Genomic DNA, 25,177 nt, shown 5'->3' with positions numbered 1-25,177 from the left:
CAATTAGTTCATAAATCAATATTATTTGTATATTTAAGACCCATAAACAATGATATGGACATTTTCACAAATCATTTGGTTCAAGTTATGTTTTGCTCTATATATTGCAACAAATTATTGCATGTTGTTATTATTGCCAGGTGCAAAATGTTGATTTGATACTATAATGTTATAGACAAAAATAGATATATGCAAGTATTTAATTTAGAGCTAATTATCCATTGTTTAGTTCACAATTTGTGTTGATTTCAAAATTGCCTGTCTTTTTTTTTTTGTCTTGATTTAGCATCACTGTAGGAACTGTGGTGAAATTTTCTGTAATGCCTGCTCTGACAATGAACTGCCTTTGCCATCTTCGCCAAAGCCTGTACGAGTCTGTGATTCCTGTCATGCACTGCTCATACAGAGGTGTTCTTCCAATGTGCCATAAGAGTCATCTACAGATTTATAAAATGACACTTCTCTACTAGCGTTGCTATACCTAGTCCTGCAACACTGGCCGATAGTTTTGTATCGTCAAAATTATATGAACACCCACTTCTAAATCTTTGTGGCATTGATATTCCTGCAATGCCAGCATGATGTCATGTTTTGTGAGGTTGTGCTAATGCAGTGATTGATTTGTATCTGCTTGTGCAACACGTTTAATAATCCATCTTTAAGGATACAGGCAGGAACGTTCCGTATTCTATACATCTGCCATTTTATCGTACAAGTGACCATTTTATCATACAAGTGACCTAGTGCAGAATTTGCATCTTCACCTTATTTTTAAAAGGTTCTTACTTTGGGAACAGGTTGGCAGTGGCCAGACATGCTTAGAAGTCAGAGAGGAGTTGGATAGAGCTTCAAGGGTTGTGAAATGAGGTTCAATACCCTGTGCAGCTTTATATTCCTTCTATTCTCCTCCCCTCCTCCTTCCCCTGATGTCAAGATCTAGCAGCCCAAGACCAAGATTCTAGTCTGTTAGTGCAGCAGTTTGTATATGTGTGATAGCTTAGCTAGAGCAAGAAGGTATTGGGGACTGATGCAGGACAGAGGTGCTTGCACTTGATGGGGAGATTGATGATTCTCATCAGTTGGGGTTCCACCTTGGATAGAGGTCAGCCAGGTCTGGGAGACCTCCCAATACACCATCTCAGAAAAACTATCTGACTTATATAATGTGCACTGGGCTATGGGAGAGGAATTGGCACAAGAAAGGCCAGGTGAGAGGGGTGATCATGGAAAATGTGGAATGTTTCTGTTCTGAGCCTCGGGTGAGGGAACTTGTTTGGAATTTGAGAGAAGGGTGCCCTGCACTCATATCCAGTTGGAATCTAGTTCCTCCCCACAATATGCAGTAGTTATAAAATCTTTTAAACAGTTCTACAGAGGGTTAAAGGACAATGGCTAACTTGATGGGTGCCTTTTCTTTCTACATCCATCACAAGTAGGTATCAAACTAAATGGCCTGAGAAACGACTTACACAATCACGTACATCAGAGTTTTGTGTATATTTCTGTCAGGCTGCCTGGGGTTGGGGTGTGTGGAAGTGAGGTTTACAGAAAAATTGGGGTAATTAAGAGATTTGTATTACTGAAGTTCAGATAATAGAAGCACTACAGTGTATACAGTAAAACAAATTTCTAAAGCCTAATTCCTAAGAATACTTACAAAATAAAATTTGCTTTAAGTACTCATTTTGGAAAGAAGGTTAATTGAACATTTTTGTTACTATATTGCTTTCATACAGATGATCTCATATACATACTCTTTTTAAAGAGACATTGCATATTTGAAAACCTACATTACAAGCAAATCACCAATTTCCATGAACATCATTTCTGAAACAAGAATTGATTTGTTAAGATTGCAAAGAATAGTAAACCCTTGTACTACATATATTAAAACATGCCAGGATGGGATTATTTGTGCCATTTTATTTAGCTTGTATGTCTAATTCAGAAAGATTAGAAAAAAGTTATTTTCTCTCATTTAACTCAGCTTTTATACAATTTGATATTTTGTCTCATTTTCGAGATAGAATCTCTACACAAAATCACACTACCTAATCCAGTAGTTTTCATAGTTGTCTGAAAAGGTGGACTGTACGTAGTAAGCAGAAGTGGTGCTGGTGGCAGTATTGCTGAGCTGCTAAACAAGTTTCTAGTGTCCACAGCACACAAGTACCACAGATTTTTTAAATCAGCAAAGAGCCCTTTCTTGCCTTATGAGAACTCTGAGGTATACAAAATACCTGATGAGTTGGGCTTCTTTAGTAGGGCTTCTGCACCTTTAACAACATGACAAGAGGAAATTCAGCAGATGAAACAGTGCCCTCTATGGTACCAAAAACATCACCTGTTGAATTTCTGCTTGTCGTATAGCTGTTAAAAGCACAGGCACTCTGTGCATGGTCTGTGTAGTACCCTAACTTTTGTAAACTGCCTAGAGAGCTTCGGCTATGGAGCAATATAGAAATATAATAAATAATAATAATAGAGCAGCTACTACAGTGGCGATAGTCTTTAAAATAGACCTTGACCTACTCTCAACTCCCATCAGGAACAGGGAGCGATCTAAAAGAACCACAAAGCTGCAAATAGTTACAATTAGCCACTTCCTCATTTCTCAACTTAGGCCACCATATAACAAGGTACAGGAGAGAACTAACGTCCATTTCACATGCACTATTCAAAAAGGGAACTTCACTAGCATCTTAACATGTTCCAGAGATGGAAGCCAATAACTATTAGATAAAATGCTCACAAATATACTTAATCTTAAACACATTTGAAGCAATTCTGATTTCCAGATGACTTATAGTATATTTAGTAGTTGAAACATATGCATTTTTCCACAAGCATAACACTTTTTCATCGTCTCCTCCTGCCACCTCTGGAATGATAAATATCATGCATTTTCTGCTGCTGGCAATTATTGCTGGGGTGTTTATATGTAGTTTCAGATAGGACCTGGCTCAATTCTTGCTGCTTGAGAAGTACACACCTGCAAATTCTGCAGGTATTTAATTTCCAAGATCACACCTGTAGCAATGCATTGTCCTATAACTAGTTGGTTGCAGTGTTTGTAAAGCAGAGTGCCTAAAGTCCAATAAGAGATTGGTGTCTACAATCCCTGGTAGTACATGCCAGGTTGGAATCCCTTCTGTGCTATCAAAATGACAAGTTCAGAGCAAACACTAGTCGGCTGTACAACTGTTACCACTTTTTACTGTATGTGGCAATAGTTCATGACAGACCCAATAGTCAAAGGTATTAAATAATACTTTGGCATTTGTTAAACCAGTTCTGCTGTGATTTGCTGACATTACAAAGACCCATTTTCTTCCACCTACAGCCAGCACTAACATGGCAGATGGTGTAGTAAGTACTCACTGTAGGACTGTAATCTAAATGGACAGTTTTATTAAGTCACCATAATCAGCTCCTCTTTTGCTTCAGGCACTACAGAGTCAGCTAGGGTGTGTGTGTCAGTAGTAGAAATGGAGATGGGCTGGAATCATTTTTCAACAAAGCTTCATAATCCATTCCTGCATCTAGAAATTTTATTATCTAAAAACAGGCTTTCAGGTTCTATGGTGCACGTGTGCCAAGATTTTAAATTTACTAATGCACATCTAATGTTTAACATGCAATTTTTTGTAACTTTCAATACAAATGTTTGTAATCTTATGCTTTGGGAAAAATAAATATTTGACCATTTTCAGCATGCCTTGGAAATATGTAATGGAGTCAATTATTAATCTTGTGTGTTACTCTAAGTGCAGCTGGTAGACACAGAATAACCGCTAGTTAAGAGCAAACAACCCAATGATTCAGATGCATGTTTGCATTACTTTAGACAATACTTAATTTTTCAGCCATTAGGGTTGATAAATAACTTTGCAGCAGGTATGCTGGTTCTGTGTAACCAGGCTCTACACCACCAGTAAGGTTTACAAAGGAGACTCCATATGGGATGGTCAGATGTGGTTACTTGCCATGTCAGTGCTATACCTGTTAATGCTGTGGGAAGTGTCTTCCACCCATCTACGTAGTTGCTATTTCATATTACAACTCATGTCTTGTCTTCACCACCTTTAGGCTGCAGTACTTTGCACACTTACCTGGTCTGGGAATAAATCCCACTGAACTCAGTGGGGCTTACTTCCAAATATGTAAAGGATTGCACTGCATTTTATTGCCGTTCATTGATGCTGCTTAAGCTGCAGTACCCTTGCATTTGTTCTCTGGCTACCTAGAAACAGACTTGAAACTGATGCCAGATAAGTCTACCCTGCCTGGAACCCCTGATCTGGATTTTGTATAACCAGTGTAAGTACTTCAACCCTGTCATAAGTATTTGATAGACACTCAGAAAAGTGATGAACCAACAAAGATTTATACAGTGGACTTCTATACATAGACTATAAAGAGCAAGTTCTTGCTTTAACATGCACACCAGTTAACATCTTGATTATTAGTCCCACTTCTGAGTTAAAGACACACAACTTGTTTCCCTGCTGCCCTTTGCAACATTGACAAGGCCAACCTGCATATATCCATCTCAAAATAATTCCCTAGAACCTCCCTAGCACACTTTATGCTAGGCCCTTGCTTAAGGAAAAGTGCTATATTCCCCGTACTGTCCTGTAGCTCAAGATGCAAAAATCCAGGTGTCTTATTCATGCCTAAAATTAAGAGAAAAATAGATGGCTCTTCCACATTTTCTCTTTGTCCTTCTCTACTTTCTAACCTTTACCATTCTTTTATCTTTACTCATCTTTGTAGCCAAGCTCCCCTTTCTCCTCTCCTTTTCCACTCTCTTATCTTTTTTATTTTCCTTTTGCTCTTTATTCACTTTTCAGGAGCAGGGCTTAGACCTAGCAGAAATGTAGTCAGCATATGTAGGCTGCTTTTCCCTCAATAGTAAGGGATCACAGCCCAGCAGCCACTAACGAGAAGGGCTCCTGAGTTACACTAGCCTTCCTGGGAATCCTATGCCCTCGCAAGTTCTTCCTGGTTAAAAAGAAATGGAAGATAGGTGGGAGAGACAGGCCAAAACACACAGATCATGATCCCTCCTCAGGCCTACTTTCTCCCGCACTTGCTTTGGCTTCTAGAAAAACATGAACATCTGAAGGTTTATACACAGAGTAAACGCATCTAGAGCAGCCTTCCCAAGCCTGGTGCCCTCCAGATGTTTTGGATGATCGCTCCCATCAGTCAGAATGGCCAACCATTAGGAAAGGCTGCTGTAGAGCAGGGGAGGGAAACTTGTGGCCCTCTAGATGTTTTGGCCTACAACTCCTATCATCCCTCACTATTGGCTATGCTAACTATATGTAGGCCAAAACATCTTGAAGGGCCACACATTTCCCACCCCAGCTGTCAAGGTTCAGAATATGCCTCTAAAGTGAATGGCTAATCCAGTAACTCCAGGTGCTGTACCTGCTTCCAATAGCTAAAACCAGTGTTTTATTCACAAATTAAGTCCTTTGTGACCAGATGTCAAGTTTCTCAGTCCTCAAGGGGGTAGAGCAGGTAGGAAAGGGTTAACTGACTCTTCTGTAGAAGGCAGGGCTAAATGTCTTGTCCTAGTGCTAGAAGGGGAGGAACGCCCTCAGTCTTTGCCCCTGCCTTCCAGTGAAGTGTAGGGTGAACCCAAAGCTCCAATGCCAGGTTTGGGAGTGAATATCCATTAGATCTTTTGTCATCTGAGTCAGGGATGACAGGGTCTGTGTTAGTGGTGATTTATCAGTATAAGGGTAGTATGGAGACCTCTCAAAAGCCCTGAGCACTTTGCTCCTGTCGCCCACACAGCTGCCACCAAATATATACACTTCACCCTAAGTCCAATTTTGTGTATCGGTCCATCAGTCCTAAAAAGGTGATTTCAAGTGCCGTCATTTAAAGCAAAGCAGGAAAGAATTCAACCTTTTAAATGTTAGTTTTCCTCTCACTTTACATACCTCTTAGATAAATTGACACAACACACTTCCTAGAATGAAGTCTCTTTTGCTATCTCCCACAATAAGACATTTATTACATACATAACATTACTAGCAAAAACAGGCAACAAACTTTCAATAATTGATCACACTTGACAAATTATTGGGAAAATTTGGAGGACAAGCAGTTGAAATGAAAAAAGTTGAGGTTTTTTTTTTTTTACCTTTTTGTCAATACACAGAGAATGCTTAAGTGTCTAAACAGTATTTCATCCAAACATCTTACATGTTAAATGTACAGAAAGAGGACCACATATTTGTGTAATTTAATCATTTGCCAAACTTTCTGTTGGAAGTGTTTGTCTGCCAGGCAGGTCCCTCACAATCCTTACACAGGAGTCTTCAGCAATAGGAGCAATATTCCTAAGTCAATTTTAAGTTTTATTTCTAAGAAATTAAACTATTACTGACCTCTATCAATATTGTTATAGTCCACTAAAGTGATAGTTCGATGCTTCCCTTCCCTATATTGTCTATATATTATACACAACTTATCTGAAAATCTGACTGCCAAGGATACAAGTATGAAGATTGATACATGGATTTGTACCAATACTTAACATACACTTTAAGGATTAGGAGATTTCTGGCATGCATACAGTTCAGACATCAACCGGCTTTTTTATATAGCAGTTGTGCATTAGGTCATTCCAGAACTTTAAACTCACGGCCTTCATGCCCAGCACAGTTTTGAGACATTCTGCTATGGGAATTTGCCTTTACTGACAAGCAGTTTATATTAGATTAACTAAAAGAAACTATCCTATGCTTTAATTTCAAATCTCAACAAATGTACTATTAACAATGGGTTTTTTTTAGTTTTACAGAATGTTGTATCAATAATGAGAACCTACCATATAACTACTTTAATGAACCAAATCTCTTAAACGAACAGAGTTCTGGAATATGCAACATACCTTTAGGAGCAGCTAGTATAAAAAGTATCAACATCAGTGGTTTGAATATAAAAAATTTATTTAAAGTCAGAGTATGCAACAAATAAAACCTACAGAAAACAGATTTCCCCATCACAATCTGTTGCTTACCAAATAATGGGAAACACATTCCTTCAGTCATTATAAAGTTTTCAATACAAAAGAAATTTAAGTTTTGTAAGAAAGTCTAGTAGACCAGATACTGTTTCCTTCCAATATGCTCTGTAGACATGTCACTCTTCAATACATTCCACGCCATCCACCTCCTCCCATGTTGCCTTGCCCATAGTATCCACCACTATTTCCACTGCCACGACCTACAAAAGTAATAAGAATTTTATTCCTGTAGCCACATTTCTTTAAAATTTATTACAAAATCTAATATGGCTGCCCACTGTGCTAGCAAGTGCTCTTGACAAGCACTGGTTTCCTCTAGCACAACAAGTAACACTAGTGACCAGACACTGTTGGATCTTTCTCAATATCATTAGATCATTAGCAACTTCTATGTGCCTTCCATACATGTAAACTATGCAACATTCTCTAGATCCACGATGTGACAAGTACTTGTAAGATTATAAATAAGTACCTTAGCATTGAAAAACAAGACAAAAAACACAACATATTTTGGTTACCTTTAATAAGACTTACCATAGCCACCCAAACCATCAGGAGTACCATATCCTCCACTGTAACTGCTGCCCATTCCCATTCTTCCAACAGAACCATAACCACCTTGATCTGGAAAAAAGTGTTCACTATTAGCCTCTAGAGATCCTGTGTATATTTAATTTGAATCAAAAGTTTGAAACGAAGCGTACCCATGCCATCTCTGCCATAGCCTCCCATTCCAGAACCACCTCCAGCAGTTGAATTCAGGAACAGCTCAATGTATCGATGCTCTTTAAAATAAAAAAGAACACATATAAGTGAAAAGCTAACTGACATGACTTCATAATTATCTACATGAAACCAGGGAAGAATTTACAAAAGTGCAGATATATCCTTTGCACCTAGCACACTGGATAGAGAATCAAATTAAATGTATAACCTCTTTTCTTATAAATGGATACTCCACAAATGGTCCAACAGATCAGCAGGTGTGGCCGTGTAAACAGTTACACCAAGAACTACAAGACTCCTCTAAATAATCCAATGTAATCAAGTCTTCCAAGTAACACTCTAAATAAATGCAAAGTGCAGGAATTCAGGCATGCTAATCATAAAAAAAAACACCCCTTCATGGATCACTGTCTTGTTGTGGCGAAGGGGCTTGCGTAACTCCGTGAAGCCATAAGCTATGCCGTGCAGGGCCACCCAAGACCGACAGGTCATGGTGGAGAGTTCTGACAAAATGTGGTCCACTGGAGAAGGAAATGGCAACCCACTCCAGTATTCTTGCCAAGAAAACCCCATGGAATGTATCACAAGGCTAAAAGGTATGACGCCGGAAGGTGAGCCCCTCAGGTCGGAAGGTGTCCAATATACTACTGGGGAAGAGCAGAGGGAATTTCCAAGTAGCGCCAGAAAGAGTGAAGCGGCTGGGCCAAAGCCAAAAGGACACTCAGCTGTGGATGTGTCTGGTGGTGAAAAGAAAGTCCGATGCTGTAAAAAACAATACTGTTTAGGAACCTGGAATGTCAAATCAATGAATCAAGGTAAGCTGGAGGTGGTCAAACATGAGATGGCAAGATTGAACATCGACATCTTGGGAATCAGTGAACTCAAATGGACAAGCATGGGCAAATTTAATTCAGGTGACCATTATATCTACTACTGTGGGCAAGAATCCCTTAGAAGAAATGGAGTAGCACTCATAGTCAATAAAAGGGTGGGAAAAGCAGGACTGGGGTACAATCTCAAAAACGATAGAATGATCTCAGTACGAATCCAAGGCAAACCATTCAACATCACAGTAATTCAAGTCTATGCCCCAACCACTGAGGCCGAAGAAGCTGAGGTTGATCAGTTCTATGAAGACCTACAACACCTTCTAGAACTAACACCAAAAAAAGATGTCCTCTTCATCATAGGGGATTGGAATGCTAAAGTAGGAAGTCAAAAAATCACCAGGATAACAGGTAAGCATGGCCTTGGTGTACAAAATGAAGCAGGATAAAGGCTAATAGAATTTTGCCAAGAGAACACGCTGCTCATAGCAAACACCCTTTTCCAACAGCACAAGAGGCGACTCTACACATGGACATCACCAGATGGTCAATATCGAAATCAGATTGATTATGTACTTTGCAGCCAAAGATGGAGAAGCTCCATACAGTCAGTAAAAACAAGACCTGGAACTGACTGTGGCTCAGATCATGAGCTTCTTATTGCAAAATTTCGGCTTAAATTGAAGAACGTAGAGAAAACCACTAAACCATTCCGGTATGACCTAAATCATATCCCTTATGACGAATAGATTTAAGGCATTAGACCTGATAGACAGAGTGCCTGAGGAACTATGGACGGAGGTCCATAACATTGTTCAGGAGGCAGCAACTAAATCTATCCCAAAGAAAAAGAAATGCAAGAAAGCAAAGTGGCTGTCTGAGGAGGCTTTACAAGTAGCTAAGGAAACAAGGGAAGCGAAAAGCAAGGGAGAAAGGGGAAGATCTATCCAACTGAATGCAGAGTTCCAGAGAATAGCAAGGAGAGACAAGAAGGCCTTCTTAACTGAACAATGCAAAGAAATCGAGGAAAACAATAGAATGGGAAAGACTAGAGATCTTTTCAAGAAAATCGGAGATCTCAAGGGAACGTTTTGTGCAAAGACAGGCATGATAAAGGACAAAGAAGGCAGGGACCTAACAGAAACAGATGAGATTAAGAAGAGGTGGAAAGAATACACAGAAGAACTACACAGGAAAGATCTGAATGTCCCTGATAGCCATGATAGTGCAGTCACTGAACTTGAGCCGGACATCCTCGAAAGTGAAGTCAAGTGGGCCTTAGGAAGCATTACTAACAACAAAGCTAGCAGAGATGACAGTATTCCAGCTGAGATATTTAAAATCCTAAAAAATGATGCTGTTAAAGTGCCGCACTCAATATGCCAACAAATTTGGAACACTCAACAGTGGCCACAAGACTGGAAAAGGTCATTTACATTCCAGTTCCAAAGAAGGGCAACGCCAAAGAGTGTTCAAACTACCGCACCATTGCGCTCATTTCACATGCCGGCAAGGTTATGCTCAAAATCCTACAAGCTAGTCTTCAGCAGCATGCGAATCGAGAACTACCGGAAGTACAAGCTGGGTTTCGAAGAGGCAGAGGAACTAGAGATCAAATCGCCAACATTCGCTGCATCATGGAGAAAGCAAGAGAATTCCAGAAAAGCGTCTATTTCTGCTTCACTGACTACGCCAAAGCCTTTGTGTGGATCGCAACAAACTGTGGCAAATTCTTAAAGAGATGGGAGTACCAGACCACCTTACCTGTCTCCTGAGAAACCTGTGTGAGGGACAAGAAGCAACAGTAAGAACCGGACATGGAACAACCGACTGGTTCAAAATTGAGAAAGGAGTATGACAAGGCTGTATATTGTCGCCCTGCTTATTTAATTTATATGCAGAGTATATCATGAGAAACACCGGGTTGGATGAATCACAGGTCGGAATTAAGATTGCCGGGAGAATCATCAACAACCTTAGATACGAAGACACGGATGAAATTAAAAGACGCTTGCTCCTTGGGAGGAAAGCTATGGCAAACCTAGACAGCATAGTAAGAAGCAGAGACATCACCTTGCCGACAAAGATTCGTATAATCAAAGCTATGGTTTTCCCAGTAGTAATGTATGGCTGTGAGAGCTGGACTATAAGGAAGGCTGAGCGCCGAAGAACTGATGCCTTCAAACTGTGGTGCTGGAGAAGACTCTTACGAGTCCCCTGGACTGCAAGGAGGTCAAATCAGTCCATCCTAAAGGAAATCAACCCTGAGTGCTCATTGGAAGGACAGATACTGAAGCTCAAATATTTTGGCCACCTAATGCGAAGAGAAAACTCCCTGGAAAAGACCCTGATGCTGGGAAAGATTGAAGGCAAAAGGAGGAGGGGACGGCAGAGGATGAGATGGCTAGATAGCATCACTGATGCAATGAATATGAACCTGAGCACACTCCGGGAGAGAGCGGAGGACAGGAAGGCCTGGCATGCTATGGTCCATGGGGTCACGAAGAGTCGGACACGACTTAACAACCGAACAACAACAAATCATAAAAAATGTGATATTGAGTTGTCTCTCTATTTTAGCTCTGTTAGTGTAACATGTAATATTGTTTCCTTTCTAGACTTTTTGGGAAATCAGATATCAAGTGGAAATGAAAATGTTAACAACTATTTTCTCGTGATACCTCTAAGACATACAGGCATCTATTCTGATCTTTTAATTGCTCTGATGTTTGCCATAACTTACGCATATGATTTTTATCTTTAGACATAGCAGCCACTGCATCTTCATGTGTCACAAATTCTACATCAGCTTCTCCTGTTGCTCTTCCATCTGCTCCAATGTCAATGTGAACTCTTATCGGAGTCAGTGGTGAGAAAAACTAAAAGTGAGGAATAAGTTAATACTGGCAGGAACATTCCTCAAATGAAAACCACAATATTTTAAGCACATGATGTCCACTTTACACACTTTATTTGCTAGGCATCAGGGACATTACACTCCTCCCATGTATACATATTTACTCTAATGATGCAATTCTTCAGACTTGGTTTGTTTGTTCTGAGCTACTACCATGAAAAAATAAACTAGCTGGCAAAGTATTTACCAGAATACACACAAATTAGTTTACTTGTTTTTCTAAGCTTAGTTTTCCCAGCCACTGCAGTAGTAGCCCTTTAGCACTTACTCCCTCGCTAGTCTTTGATATACTGAATAATGCACAAAATCTTGGTGCTATTATAAGCTTAAGAATGGGCAGCTTCAGGTTTGCAGGATCTTCTTTGTTTGAACTAGAATTCTGAGGTCTATCAGCTGGAACCAGTTACAAAATAGTGGCTGGGGGAGAGGGTGCAGACTCAAGACACAAAATGCTGTGTCAAGGGACAATTACCTATTGCTCTCATAAGCCATACAACTGGGATGACCTGCATATACAACTATAAAACAGCTCCTGAGTTATGATAGATCAGGTATTCTAATATGCAACCCTAAAACTGGCCAGCAGAACTGCACAAAGAGCTGGTTAAAGACAACAATTAAGACTCATATTTTACAGGTGAGGAACACTGAGGATGAGTGACAAGCAGCACAAGGCCAACAATAATTCCCGTTTCTAATGTTCTTTGAAACACACACACACACACACACACACACACACACAATTAGGCTGTTGGGGTATGTTGGACCCTGTCCATTTTTTACTATGAGCCCTAGGCATTTTATGGTTGCTATTTTTCTTTCCCTTCTACTAACATTGTGGGGTCCAATGTAGCCCAATAATATATGTGTTAAGATATTTTTCTAGTGTGATACTAATACAATTTATTTTTCTGTTAAACTGAAATCATTTTGAAATCAAATAATATATTTATTTCCTGCTAGGACTTGAAAGGGGTCCAATGGACCCCAGAGACTGACACTATGGAACAAGAAGTTGTGTCAGCACACTTATACATGAAGTTCCATTCTACAGGTAGGGAACACTGAGGTCCAAAGATATACAACTTGCCCATGGTTTTCCTCCCAGCTATCAGTGCTTCATAGCCTAATTAACTGCACAATCCTATGCATTTCTACTCAGAAGTCTCATTAAGTTCAACAGGACTTCCTCTCAGTGGCATGTGCTTAGTATTGCAGCTGGAGGGGGCAGGGGGAGCAATTTTTGCTGTTTTTAAACAATTGGAAGTCAGAAAAACTTACTGATCTATTCCAAGTCACACAGTGATTTAAGAATAGATCTTGATTTATGTTATACGTTTTGCTCCATTTGAGGATTTCAAGCTTTAAAAGCAAGAGACAAGAGTATTGGAAAAGTAAATCAGCACAGAAGATCACAAAACCACATCAATAACCAAGTCTACCCTGTTACAGAGAGCTGCATCTGCTATAATTTCTATATGAAACTCAACTGAAGAATACCAACATCCTCTTTTCACCTTAATTGATATAGGTCACACTGATGACTAAAAGAACTTGGTTGAACAATAAATGGTGATGACAGCTAAGATGAGACCTCCCATTTACTCCTTCGGAAAAAAGTGCCAACATCATCAGGAAACACCTCCTAATGGTCAGAGCAGTCAGACAATGGAACCAACTGCCTAGGGAGGTAGTGGGCTTTCTGTTGCTGGAGGTATCCAGGCAAAGACTGGACAGTCATCTGTCAGGGATGCTTTTAACTGGATTCCTGCATTGAGCACGGAGTTGGACTCAATGGCCTAACTAGCCCCTTCGAACCCTATGATTATTTGAATGCTCTCATTTTAGTAATAGCATCATATCTTGGGTATCTTCTCTAAAGGAAGTCTAACACCCCATTTACTGGTGCAAGAGCAAACAATCAGAAGAAATGGGCCAGATCCTTTGTTAATCAATTTAACAGTGTTCCAACACAAGATGTTCAGTTCATGTATTTTCAGCCAATAGTCTTTCAAATAGTAAATTGAGGCAGCCAACTTGTGTAGGTGAGGCAGTCAACACATGTTTAATAATTAAATGTCTATGCTGTCTTCTAGCAAAGTATTAAGGAAAAGGGTTAATCTAGAAGTGATTAGGATTTTACAGCAGCTGCATTTGATTCAATTTCAAAATATGATTGCATGCATTTAATTTCAGATGTGAAAAAGTTCATTTGCTAACTCCTTTGTTTCAAACCTAGGAAAGTTTTTCCATAACACTTACATTGGCAATATCATTTTCTGTTGCTCGAAATGGCAATCCTCTCATGTGAACGAAGTGACCACCATGAAAACCTGAGCTTGCATCTCCTGCTCCACCATAGCCATGGCCTCCCATTCCTAAAAATAAAGTATGTCCATAAATGCAGGATTTACTGACGCCGAGGGACATGGACTCCCAATGTGCACTTACTCATCTCAAAACTAGAAGTGGACTAGAGTGTTTAACACAAGAAAATATCCTTCTCCGGTTTAACTTCACTAGTAATATTTTGGTTCTTTCCATGCTAAATAGTACCTCTTCAATGCCATTTTTTGCGAAGAATTATATAGAAAAGCAGTTTCCCACCTATTTACATATCAACTCTAAAGCAGTATGCACCATTTCCTGCAACTTACTTGAATATAATCACAAAATTGAAGAATTCAAAGCAAACCCCTTATCTTTAAATCAGGGGCGGGCAGAAGGTAGATCTCCAGATGTTTTAGATTTCAACTTTCAGCATTCCTGACCACTGCCCATGCAGGGGGCTTATGTGGGCTAGAATCCAGAACATCTGGAGATCTACCTTCCACTTACTCCTGCTCTAAACAGCCTAGTTTTAGTTGCCACTTTTGTTAGAATCTAAGGTTTTGTTCATACATTTCTTCAAACAATAAGTAAGATGTCCTCTTTTCTTTGCCTTGGGAGCCAGTGTGAGACAGCCTGATGGCGAAGAATATACTGTAAAGCTTTTTGATCTTACCTCTCCCATCTCGCATTCTGTCATCATAGCCATCATTTCCATAGCCATAATTGTTATAGCCACCATAGTCATCAAAGCCACCATATCCTGTGAGATTTAAGAAGTGGGCATACCATTAAATGGTCTTTAGAAGTAAGAATCAGATGTTTACACTGTGCATACAAACAAGGTTTCTTGACATCAAAGATAAAAACAAATGTCTATTTATAAACGTGGTCAGGCTCAAAGACATGCAAACCAAGTTTCATCCACATTCAAAATCTCATTTCAGATGCCTCTCCATACCTTTTCAATCTTTAGTCACACGGCTGGTAAAAAAATGGATAGGTATCCAGATTTCAGACTTGGTATGTTTTATAATTACTGTCATTTCTGTATTTCTTGACAAAACGTCAGGAACGTGAAAATGACATGAGCCTGTGGTCATTAGATACACATACCACCGTCATATCCACCACCTCCTCGACGCATTCTGTCATACATACTTCCACGCCCAGCTCCATAATAACCCCCTCTTCCTCCCATTGGTCTATCATATGGTCCAGGTCGCTGTCCCATCATTCTTCGTGGTGGGTCATAAAATCCTCGGATTTCACTCTTACTACTTTTGAAGATCTCAATATATCTGAGTAAAAAAAGATTTACAATGTACAAGTGTAAGAATACTTATATGTGATGTTTGGAAAAAGTTACAGTAATAAATTACACAAATGCTCTGCATTCTATATCTAGGTTCAACAAAAGTGTACACTGTTTTTCCAAGTGTCACTTAAAACTTTAGTAATTTTAAATGCAAAAGCAAACATTTCTGTGATTTATTTTTACTGACTAAAAATTCTAACTGCACATTAAATACAACAAATCTCTGAACCACACTCCCCCCTACCCCAGTAAAAAATTTCTTTGAAAAATGTCTGGCTATCATAGAGCACCCTCCATAAAAAATTGCAACAGCCCAATTTTAGCAAGCTACATAGTATGACCATTCCCCCCTCCCACCAAATCTACTATACTTCCCAAATTACTTAGGGTGATAAGTTTTTTTTAAAAAAATAGCCAGTTAATTTATGCTCCCCAACCCCCCAAAAGCAATACTGACCCCCAACCCCCCCAAAAAGATTTAACACCATCCCAAACTCTCCATCCCCACCTGTGCCCTATTCTTTCCTTGTGTTTCCCCAGAGCTTTTTCTGCTATCTCCTTTGAAGCAAACTGCACGAAGGCCTCCCCTGTGCTTCTCCCCTGGTAGTCCAGCGTCAATGTTATCCCATTTGGCACGATTTCCAACCCTTTAACCCAAGGACAAATAACCCCATCAAGGGGAAGAGTGTTAAAGTCTGAAACATTCCCATCTGTAGAAAATACTTAAAGCAAATCTACACAAATGCAAGAAAATAACTTAGCCTCCCCCCGACCTAGCCCAAATACACACACTGAAGATCTTTCATTAAACTTTATGGGTTTAGACATTCTATTACTGTCTCTTTGTTCAGACTACACAGCAACAGCTACATCACAAAGGCCCACCTATATTGCATGATGTAATAACTACATACTCCAAATTCTGATTCCTAGCAAGGCATCTAAACGTGTAAATTTTATATCCTACACTGCCAATGCAATCTCTTAACTGTTTAATAGTATTTTAATACAGAATACCAAAATTAGCAATCTAAATTTTAAAGACTGATTCCCCCCTCCCTCCCCAGAAATAGCTAATAAAAATTAAACTATTTCAAAAATCGATCTTGCAGACATAGAAACACTGAAAGTCACTTGACATTAACGCTAGAGCTACCTTGAAAGAACTGAACGATCTCCTCCTTGCTGCAGCCAAATGGCAGACCACGCAATCGTACTGTTCCATCACTAGATGAATCATTTGGACCATTATGTTTCCCAGCCCAGTCCATTTTGCTGTTTAAAATCAAACACCATAAAAAACATAAACAGCAAATTTAGCATTTGAGAATCATGATTCACCCCCACCCCTTCCTAAGTAGGACTGTATATATTAGCAGTATCTTGAAACATTTTTTAAAAACGCAGCAGCTGCTCAGACATCGCTTAAAGCATAATGCTCTGATAGTTTACAACTGCCATGGTCTTTAGCTCATTCAGGACAACTAGCATGACCTGCTCATGCTGCCTGCCACATAGCTACCCAATAGACCGCTGGTCCTCAACTGAGATGCATCTATCTATGAAGACAAATTCTACTGCTTGACAAAGTACTAATACCTCCCCAACTCCTCTTACATTAGCCCAGCGATGCACTGGCCCATTCAGTACATATACCCAATAATTGCAATGGGTGCTGGGGGGTTTTATCCATAGTGCTGCAGGCTGGTGAAGCCACTGTAAACTATTTTCTCAAAATGCATATGAATCACACTTCTCTCCTCTGTCAGCATGCAAGCCACGTGCATGTTTTGCTCCAATGCCAGCTACAGAAGCCAAGGCAAGATTCCCGTAGGGAACCACAGGACTGGAGCTCTGACAATTAAGTGAGGCAGTGGAAGGGAAGCAAGAGACCATGGTATGGGGCAGGGAATGATAGGCACAGGATATCATTTAACAAACTGGGGAAGGAGAGCAGGAGGTGGACAAGAGGTTGTAATTCAACAGCAAGATAAAGTGATAGCAAAAATGGAAAGAGGAAAGACAAATTTGTTATGTTTAACTGAAATCGAAAGCTGCCATGCAGACATTTAAGTGAAAAGGTGAGATATATAATAATATAAAATGATAAAATGGAGCATAACTTAATAGGGGTGGGTTTAGGAACTATGTCAATTTACATTTAGAGAAGCTCCAGAAGGACAGCAGCAGTATAGTCAGGTTCACACACATGCCAACATTGCCATCCATAATAGCACACAGTGACATCCTCCTACTGTTAATATACTTGAATTGTTATATCCAGAGAAGCCTGAGCCTATTTAGACTCAACTTGTAGATATATACTATGAGAATCCCAAACTCTCCAAAAGTTATGCAGTTCAACTCACTAAGAAATTTATGTTTTCTTCACCAATTTTATTTAGTGGTTGTCAGTTGGTGGGGGGGGGGGGGAACAGTTTACTTTGGGATGAAGCTCCATTTACTGCTATAGGTAGGGACAGATTTTTTTTTTCAACAGGAACAGGATGTGGTGGAGAGATCCTTCCCACTTCTGCCCAGAATAGGCCTTGCCTAATAGCAGGGTTTTTGCAGGGCCCTCATCTTGTATTAGAATCCTGTCAGCATACCAACTCAACAGGTTTTTCCCCATCTCCCCTTACCCAGAAGGGCTAGGGGCACCAAGAGGAAGTCTAGGAAGAAAACTTATCAAAAAGATAAAAAGGACACTATTACACCTGCTATCTCTCACACATAATAGCTTCAGACTGCATACAAGAAACCCCTCTTCAGAGCTGAAGCACAGGGGGCTCCACCATAGCTTGGGAGACAGTTTGTTCAGGCAGCACAGCAGATGATTAAAAAAAGATGGATTAAGATGCAAAAGCGGCAAAGAAAATGACAAGCGCCATTGCAGGGGCTCTTCCAGTACCTATATGATTTCCACACACCCCCCCCCCAAGACTAAAGGATAGGGTAGGCCCTGCAGGTGGTCAGTTAAGTCCTGGTCCTGTGTACCTCAAATCCCTCCCCCCCCATTTCACATCATCTTCTGGGAGCAGTGGCTAATCTGATCAGAGAGGGTCAAAGCCAAGCCCTACACTGTCACCCTAGATTGGGGTAGCAAGGAAAATAGCCTTCTTATAGATCTCCCATGCAGCTAGCTCAATCCAAGGCTTTAGAAACATTTGAAAAAAAGAAGAGTTAATCATCAGGAGGAGAGGAGAATGTTTCAACTGAGTCTAGTCAACAGCACCTGTTTAAACTGAATTCTTCCCTTGCTCCCTTAGCAAGAGCTTCTAAACCCCTTCAATGGTAGGAACTAGAAAAGCCTCTGACTATAAATCATGAGTTCCCATGGTAAAAGAGACAGGCATGGCATTAATGAGAAAGGAATGGAACCACCCCAGTGAGGAACAATTTACCAGACCTAAGGGAACAGGTAGACAAGAGTTAATCCCACAAGGTGTCTGCCTTGGCCATGCCACTTTGTGTTCTCTTGTGGAGCCATCGTATGGGCAAGCAAATTAGCAGTTCTGCCGTGCCAGCTAACAAGGCCATTAATGATGAACATCATAAATTTCCCCTTACAATTGCTGCAACCCTCTGCAATTATCTTGTGAATCTAGGACTTCCTATGTCACCGTTCGTCAACGTTAACAGAATGGGGCTGTTCACATGACATGCCGCAGCACCTGCAGGTGCCATCCTAAATACTCAACCCCTGACTGTGGGATGTCATGTCATGAAATGAAAACCTAGCCAGTGGGAGTTATGCAAGGGTTAAACAAACGTGCTACCCCTAAAACAGGCTACGGGTTATGCACGTATCAACCCATGGTCAGGGGTTGAATATTCAGGTGGTGCCTTAAATAAGCCACAATGAGGCATGGCATGTGAATTCAGTCAACATGGATCTCAAATTCAGGACTGAGCTAGCCACCAACCAGGTAAAAATATGTTTAGAGACCTAGTGGAGACCAAGGATAAGAAAAAGGTGTTCTGCTTGCAGCCCAAGCAGTGAACACACCATACACTCTACTTTCATCCCTCCTTTGGTACCCAAGATTCTTAGACCAATCCTACTTCAGAGCAGAAAGTTCTTTCTGAAACTTGATCTCAAGAAATTTCTTCTGGAAGTATAAGGTCACTGTGCAATGTCAGAGGTGGACAACACCCAACACCATGACAAAGAGGTTTGTGTGTGAGAGATACTACATAAATAACATTACACACACACACACTAAATACTCATGGTGGAACCAGATTTCCAACATCCCAGATGGATGTGGTTCCTCCAGTGGATTGAGTCTATCCATGAAAGCAGAATATTTTCAAGGCTCTCTGAACATCGAAGAGGGCTGACTGAGCTGTCAAAGTGTACACCAAGTGGAGCGGTTCTTGAATTGGGCAGTTTTCTAGGCAGATAATGGACAGAGTAAATTCTGAAACTCTTCGCATCTCAACTGAACCAGAAGACTAACAGATTATTCTCCAGTTTCTTTGCACAGTGGAAGTCATAAATGTTCTCGCTGCAAGGTAGATGCTATACACATTCCCCCTCTCCACACCAATTTCTCTCATGTCCTTGAGAATAAGAAAACCCAGCAAGGAGAGAACAGGTCTAATAGTCCCATACTTGCTGGATCGTTGTATTAATCTATCAATTGGGAAACCATGGCATTTTCTACTGGTTACATTTTTCACAACCTGATATTCCACCACAAACCAATATGGTTCCAGTTGACTATGTAGAAAATAAACAGGACAGTATCTCCCAACTTAGCTATTTTAAGGAGATCTTATTTAACTTCTAATGTGTAGGCTGTATGTGCTATTACAGGCTTTTATTCCTAGTGGCAGCCTTTAAAAGTTTCAGAAAGAGCATCCTAGTTAACAACAATATATCTTTCATTAGGACAAGGGCCCTAGTTTTTTCACATGGCCCATATTAGACAGATGAAGGCTTTTAAAATTTCCTCTAATGAATCCTCCATAGTGAATAAAGTATCCAAATACACTTCAGCAGAATTACTAAAATTGTATTATAGAGATGCATGCAGCAAAACGAATAAATCCCCAATACACTCCCACCTTTGGTAGAAAGGTGCTGCAAAATCTTATAGAGCAATATAACTTTCCTACCTGTAATATAATACCCTTGATCATAAAAAAGTAAACTGATCTATCCAACCAACTGATAAAAGAAAAATTGAAATCCCTGTGAAGTTTCATTTTGATGTTAGGAGAGCACTTTACCATGCTCAAGTCCTGGGGGTGGGAATCGTCTTTTCTATTTACAATGTTACTTGCTTGGCCTTTCAGTCACAAAGGATCCACAAGGCAGCTAATAATTATATTAAAACAATACAAGAAAATGTAGAAACATTTCTAAAAATAAATACAGAATAACAGCATCAAAAGCAACATAAAGGAATAGATGTCTCTCAGGCCAAGAACTCTCTCCTGTTTGGTTTGTCTTGCCTTGTTGTCTTTGGGATTGACAACACTGATACTGTATTTAATCAGTAATGCAGAGTGGGACATTTTCCACTATTAGAAATACATTGTTTCATACAATTAATTAGAAACATGATGAACAAAATGCAAGTCAAATTGGGTAACTGGGATGGATACAATACTAGTCAATTCGAAAATCAAAACTGTAACCTTTTCAGGTAGTTACCCTTAGGAAGCACATATGCACATGACTCCAGGCATGCTGAAATTAGTATAACAACATTTTTCAGTACCTTCATTCTTCCCCGTATCTTAAAAAATATTTACAAGTATTGCAATAAAAATAATTTTCAAGTTAAGTTTTGAATTTATTTGAATAGAACATTAAACAGTGCAGTCCTATACAAGTCTACTCACATGTTAGTTCAATGGGACTTACTCCCAGATAAGTATGTATAGAAGAGGTGGGGAATGTGTGGCACTCCAGATGTTGTTGGACTGCAACTCCCATCAGCTTTAGGCAGCATAGGCAACGGCGAGGGTTGTAAATTCCATTGGAGTTGTTTGCACAACACAACACTGCACTGTGGGTTATTTAACCCACGGTGAGGCTGCGGTGTGTGCGGGGCAAGTGTGGTCACCATTTTGAATATGCAACCTGGCATGTCGTACAAACGCAGCAAGTGTGTGTTATGCGATTGCTAAACAACCTCGCATAACCCATGGTTGCTTAACCTTCGCATAACCCACACTCGCTGGGTTCACACAACACAACCCCCAAGCAGGTTTGCATATTCAACCTGGTACCCACAAACACCGTGGCACATCATGAGTTAAATAACCCATGACAAGATGCAGCATGTTGTCTGAACCCAGTTACTATGTCCAATGGGATTTACTCCCATGTAAATATGTACAGTATTGCAGCCTCAGTTGACAGCGCTCCAATCCAGTGGATATGCCTCTCCTGGCGAAGGAGTGTGACTCCTTCCTACACTTCTTGCCTGAAAAAGATAAGGATAAGCTACATCCTAAAATTGGTCTTCACTGCTACAACTATGTATGAAACTTCACAGGAAATCCATTTTTTCTTTGTCTCGAACAGATGTCTGGCAGCTTAATTTCAAACAACCATTTCAGCTGCTGCATCCTAATATTGTCAAGGGAGAAAATGCCACTGTAAGCTGCAGCCTCAACTACTTAAAGATAACCCACACATAGAATTGTACCCATTTCCTTTTATCCTGTGTGGACTGAAAAGTGAAGAACTCATGCAGAGAAACTTCAAGGCCTGGATGTGTTCCAAAACAGAAATGTTTCCAGTGTTTTCTTTTTCTATGGATTTTTCCCTTTTTCTTAAGTTCAGTAGTAATGATGAATGCAAGCCAATTGCAAATTCAATATTAGGCAAGCTTGACAGTTTCAAGGTTGTACATGAGAGGCTGTCAGCATATAATGCACATTTCTTTGGGTTGTTCAATTTATTAGGGAGCAAATCTATCAGGATAGGTGGCAACCACCTATCCAATACAGGGTGGGCAGAGCGTGGAACTCCAGCCTGAATTACCGGCTAGATGGCTGATTTCAGCTGTCTAGGCAGAGCAGTTCCAGGGGGGAGGGGCTGGATGATGTATAGGAAGTGTCAAAACAACACTTCCGCCATCCCCGTCCCAGGGAATGCCCCCTTTCCTCCCACTCCGCACTGCTCTTCTGAGCGCGGAGCCCAGGACGATCTGCGCTGCCTACGAGGTGGCAGGGAGGCGGTTTTCTGGGAACCGACCTCGGAGCACTGGCTCCGAAGTTGGTTCCCAAAAACCGAAAAATCCCATGGCTGTCTAGCAGCTGTCTTGTGGCCATAGGATTGCGCTCTTAGTGTGTCAACTTTTCAATACCTTTTTCTTAAATGTAAACAATGTAAGGGATGTATATGCTGTTGTCTTTAAATATTTACAGGTATTTCAATAAAAATATGTACATAGTATAAGTGTGCTTTGATTTTCCCCCTCAAATATTTCAAGTCAAATACTTGTGGCATAGTCGAATAAAAAATTAAGATGGGGTCCTTTTCTTAAGCTTTGTTTACTAAATACAAGTACAATAAACATGGTAAATTAGATCACTCTCTAGGGCATCAGAAAACCCACATCACTACATACAGGACAAAAGCGGAACAGACACTAGTAAGCGCTTCTCTCTCTCAGCACTTTTACTCTACTGGCGCTGCCTGTCTCTCCTATTCTGGGGCCCGCAATTCTCCAGCAAAGGTCTCCAGAAAAAAAATCAGCACCTTAGCCAATGGCAACAAGCTAGCTAAAGTCCTATTTATTTGCAACACTTCACACTACTTAACCTTGACATGGTCCTTAGACTAATTCAACACATTCTATTAAAAAAAAGCTTAACTTCAAATGCAACCACAGTCAAAGACAAAATTGGAATTATTTCCTTCCATTGAGAATTGTTGCCATTTCCTCTCCATGTTCATTTTTGGCAACACACTTTTGTGGTGTACAAGAAAGGCATTACGTAGTGTTTTCCCTGTATTCACAACTACACAGAAATGTGATTACGTGTACAGGACAGGGTTGAATGAGATACTTCCAGATGATCCAACAGTAGGTTGAAAGGAACAACGTTTTATGTTTTGAATTTTAGAGAGCCCTTCAGGCAGAACAAAAAGCTAAAGCACTGTCTTTCTGTTTGAAGACCTCTGAATAGTAAGCAGCAGTAAGTTAACACATTATTTATCCAAGCAAATTCAGTCCTACTCAATTAATACCTGTCTAAGAACAGAGCAAATAGCACAATCCTATGCTTGTTTACTCTGAAGTAAGTCCTACTGTGTTCAATAGGGCTTAATCCCAGGTAAGTGTGCAGAGAACTGTAGCCCAAGTTACCTAGTGGCAGACTTGGCAAGTCTGCCCTTCACTGAAGTGATACTGCACAAACAATACAAAATCTATAATTACTTGCTGTAGAACACAAAAAGTATGATTTCCTGGTATAAATGGCTTTAATCCTGCTATTTCTAAAACATGCTCAATATTTGTCCTGGTTGAAGCAGCTGTCTAAGCATTTCAAGTGGCATGTACAGTGATATACATTACCTACTCTGTTCTTTTCCTTTTCTCAAGAGTGGATTAGATGTAGCAATGACCTTGTCAAATAGGCCATTAACAATCAGCATCAAGCCTTTTAATTGATTAAGAGATACAAAGGTAAAACCAGACCAATCTTTGTTGTTGGTAAGCATGGAAGCTCTCATTATAAACAACAGCCATCCGTGTACTTATTTTGAATCTTAATTGCAACTAATGCTTATATCACTGTTGCTACTACCGCTTATGCTTTGTTGCAACTTCTCATAGATAATATGCTGGGCTTACTCTTGCTGTTTTCTGACTAAAGATGAGTGGGACCTACCCATTTTGCAGCCCCATACTATGCACGTATTCTCTAAAATAATTCCTACTGAGTTTAAGGGAACTTATTCCCAAGTAATTGAGCACAGGATCTCTAATATCACGCCGTTAGGAGCACGACGGGAAAAATATACAGGCTTAAAACAGATTCCCCAAACGCCAACAACGCTTCAACCACTCGAGTGTAACACTACGCTCAAACCTTCGAAGAGCACGCAAAGAAATTTCCATCGCGCAGGCGCAGAAGCCCTCAGGAGGAGGGGGCGTGGCAGATTGGAGAATGTCCGCTCTCGGAAGGCGGGAGGGCGGGGGAGGCGGAGGGAATCTCCGTCGGTAAGCGTCGCTAGGCCGAGATACAATGGAGGAAGAAGCGGCGCACGCGCCGCCTCTTCTTTTGTCGAGCCCAGGAAACGTGTTTTGTCTGTCTCTTTTCCTTTCCCTCACTCCTGGCCTGCTCTATTGTTCCGGCAGCGGAGGCCGTTAGAGAACTGAGCCACCATTTTACACTATGTAGGCTGAAAGGCGCCTCGCCTCAGAGATACCTTCGTTCAGCCCCGACGCAGGGCGCCTACTCTTCCCCTCTCCTATCACCGCTACATTAAAAATGGCGGACGAGGAGAACAGAGGCCTCACTCGCTCTCGCGCGCGCGGAAGCCGCCGCCGTTTGACCCTTTCCGCTCCCCCCCTCCCCCTTTATCCAGCCACCTGCCCAAGGCGCCCGCTAATTTCTCTGGAACCGAGAAGGCGGGTCCGCCCACCTCGCCTCATACTTTCCCGGCGCATCGGCGACGGCGCCGCCCGGCCTCTTCCCACCACCCCACTCACCGGCAACACCTCACCCACTTCCCCAGTCGATCGGCGCAAACGGCAGCGCTGAACTTCCCCCACAAAGAACAAGGAAGCGCTTAACGGGCGTCTGACTAACAAGCTACGCAGCTGAGGCAGACAGGATGGCGTCGCAGGCACGCGTCTCGCGATGGCACGATACCAGTGACGGGAATTTCGCTCACGTCGCCTAGGTGCAGGGCGCGACGCATGCGCCGCGGGCGAGCGAATGGGGGAAATGGCACGCGCCGCGGAAGAGCCGTTGAGGGAGGGAGGGAGGGAGGGAGAGAGAGAGAGAGAGCGAGCAAGATGGCGGGGCGCACGCGC

The 25,177-nt window shown here is 41.0% G+C and overlaps 2 protein-coding genes across 6 annotated transcripts in view; one reads left to right on the top strand and one right to left on the bottom strand.

The window, feature by feature from the left end:
- Nucleotides 1–3,678, top strand: part of RUFY2 (RUN and FYVE domain containing 2) — a 44,104-nt gene extending 40,426 nt beyond the window's left edge. Inside the window, exon 18 of the mRNA XM_084845413.1 lies at nucleotides 287–3,678. Coding sequence (XP_084701539.1) covers nucleotides 287–430 — 144 coding nt within the window. The 3' untranslated portion in view covers nucleotides 431–3,678. The remainder of the gene's footprint in view (nucleotides 1–286) is intronic.
- Nucleotides 3,679–6,122: 2,444 nt separating this feature from the next.
- On the bottom strand, nucleotides 6,123–25,017 carry HNRNPH3 (heterogeneous nuclear ribonucleoprotein H3). Of its 5 annotated transcripts, none has more exons than XM_084845414.1 (10): nucleotides 24,851–25,017; nucleotides 16,321–16,439; nucleotides 15,673–15,811; nucleotides 14,963–15,147; nucleotides 14,523–14,609; nucleotides 13,781–13,896; nucleotides 11,345–11,480; nucleotides 7,753–7,833; nucleotides 7,583–7,672; nucleotides 6,123–7,248 (listed from the first exon to the last, which is right to left on the bottom strand). In XM_084845414.1, exons 2-10 carry the CDS (start codon nucleotides 16,433–16,435, stop codon nucleotides 7,172–7,174), a joined length of 1,026 nt encoding a protein of 341 aa, XP_084701540.1. In that variant the 5' UTR covers nucleotides 16,436–16,439; nucleotides 24,851–25,017; the 3' UTR covers nucleotides 6,123–7,171. The 5 variants fall into 5 exon arrangements, with proteins under 5 accessions (XP_084701540.1, XP_084701542.1, XP_084701541.1 ...); XM_084845416.1 differs by having other exon boundaries at nucleotides 15,008–15,147; XM_084845415.1 differs by having other exon boundaries at nucleotides 24,951–25,017.
- Nucleotides 25,018–25,177: the final 160 nt, after the last annotated feature.

The sequence above is a fragment of the Heloderma suspectum genome, chromosome 3, assembly GCF_057233095.1.
Source record: "Heloderma suspectum isolate Gila_16-S chromosome 3, 16-S_ref, whole genome shotgun sequence".
Classification (NCBI taxonomy): domain Eukaryota; kingdom Metazoa; phylum Chordata; class Lepidosauria; order Squamata; family Helodermatidae; genus Heloderma; species Heloderma suspectum.
Note: the sequence above shows the minus strand (reverse complement) of the source record. Positions and strands in the feature narration are given on the sequence as shown.

What these genes read in the sequence shown, in the direction of transcription:
- HNRNPH3 (XM_084845414.1), bottom strand. Translation starts at nt 16,435, where the DNA reads ATGGACTGGGCTGGGAAACATAATGGTCCAAATGATTCATCTAGTGAT. An exon ending in AAGGAAAGAATAGGGCACAG is followed by an intron (nt 15,148 to 15,672) that starts GTGGGGATGGAG and finishes TTTTTTACTCAG; the next exon opens with ATATATTGAGATCTTCAAAA. An exon ending in CAGAATGCGAGATGGGAGAG is followed by an intron (nt 13,897 to 14,522) that starts GTAAGATCAAAA and finishes CTTTATTTTTAG; the next exon opens with GAATGGGAGGCCATGGCTAT.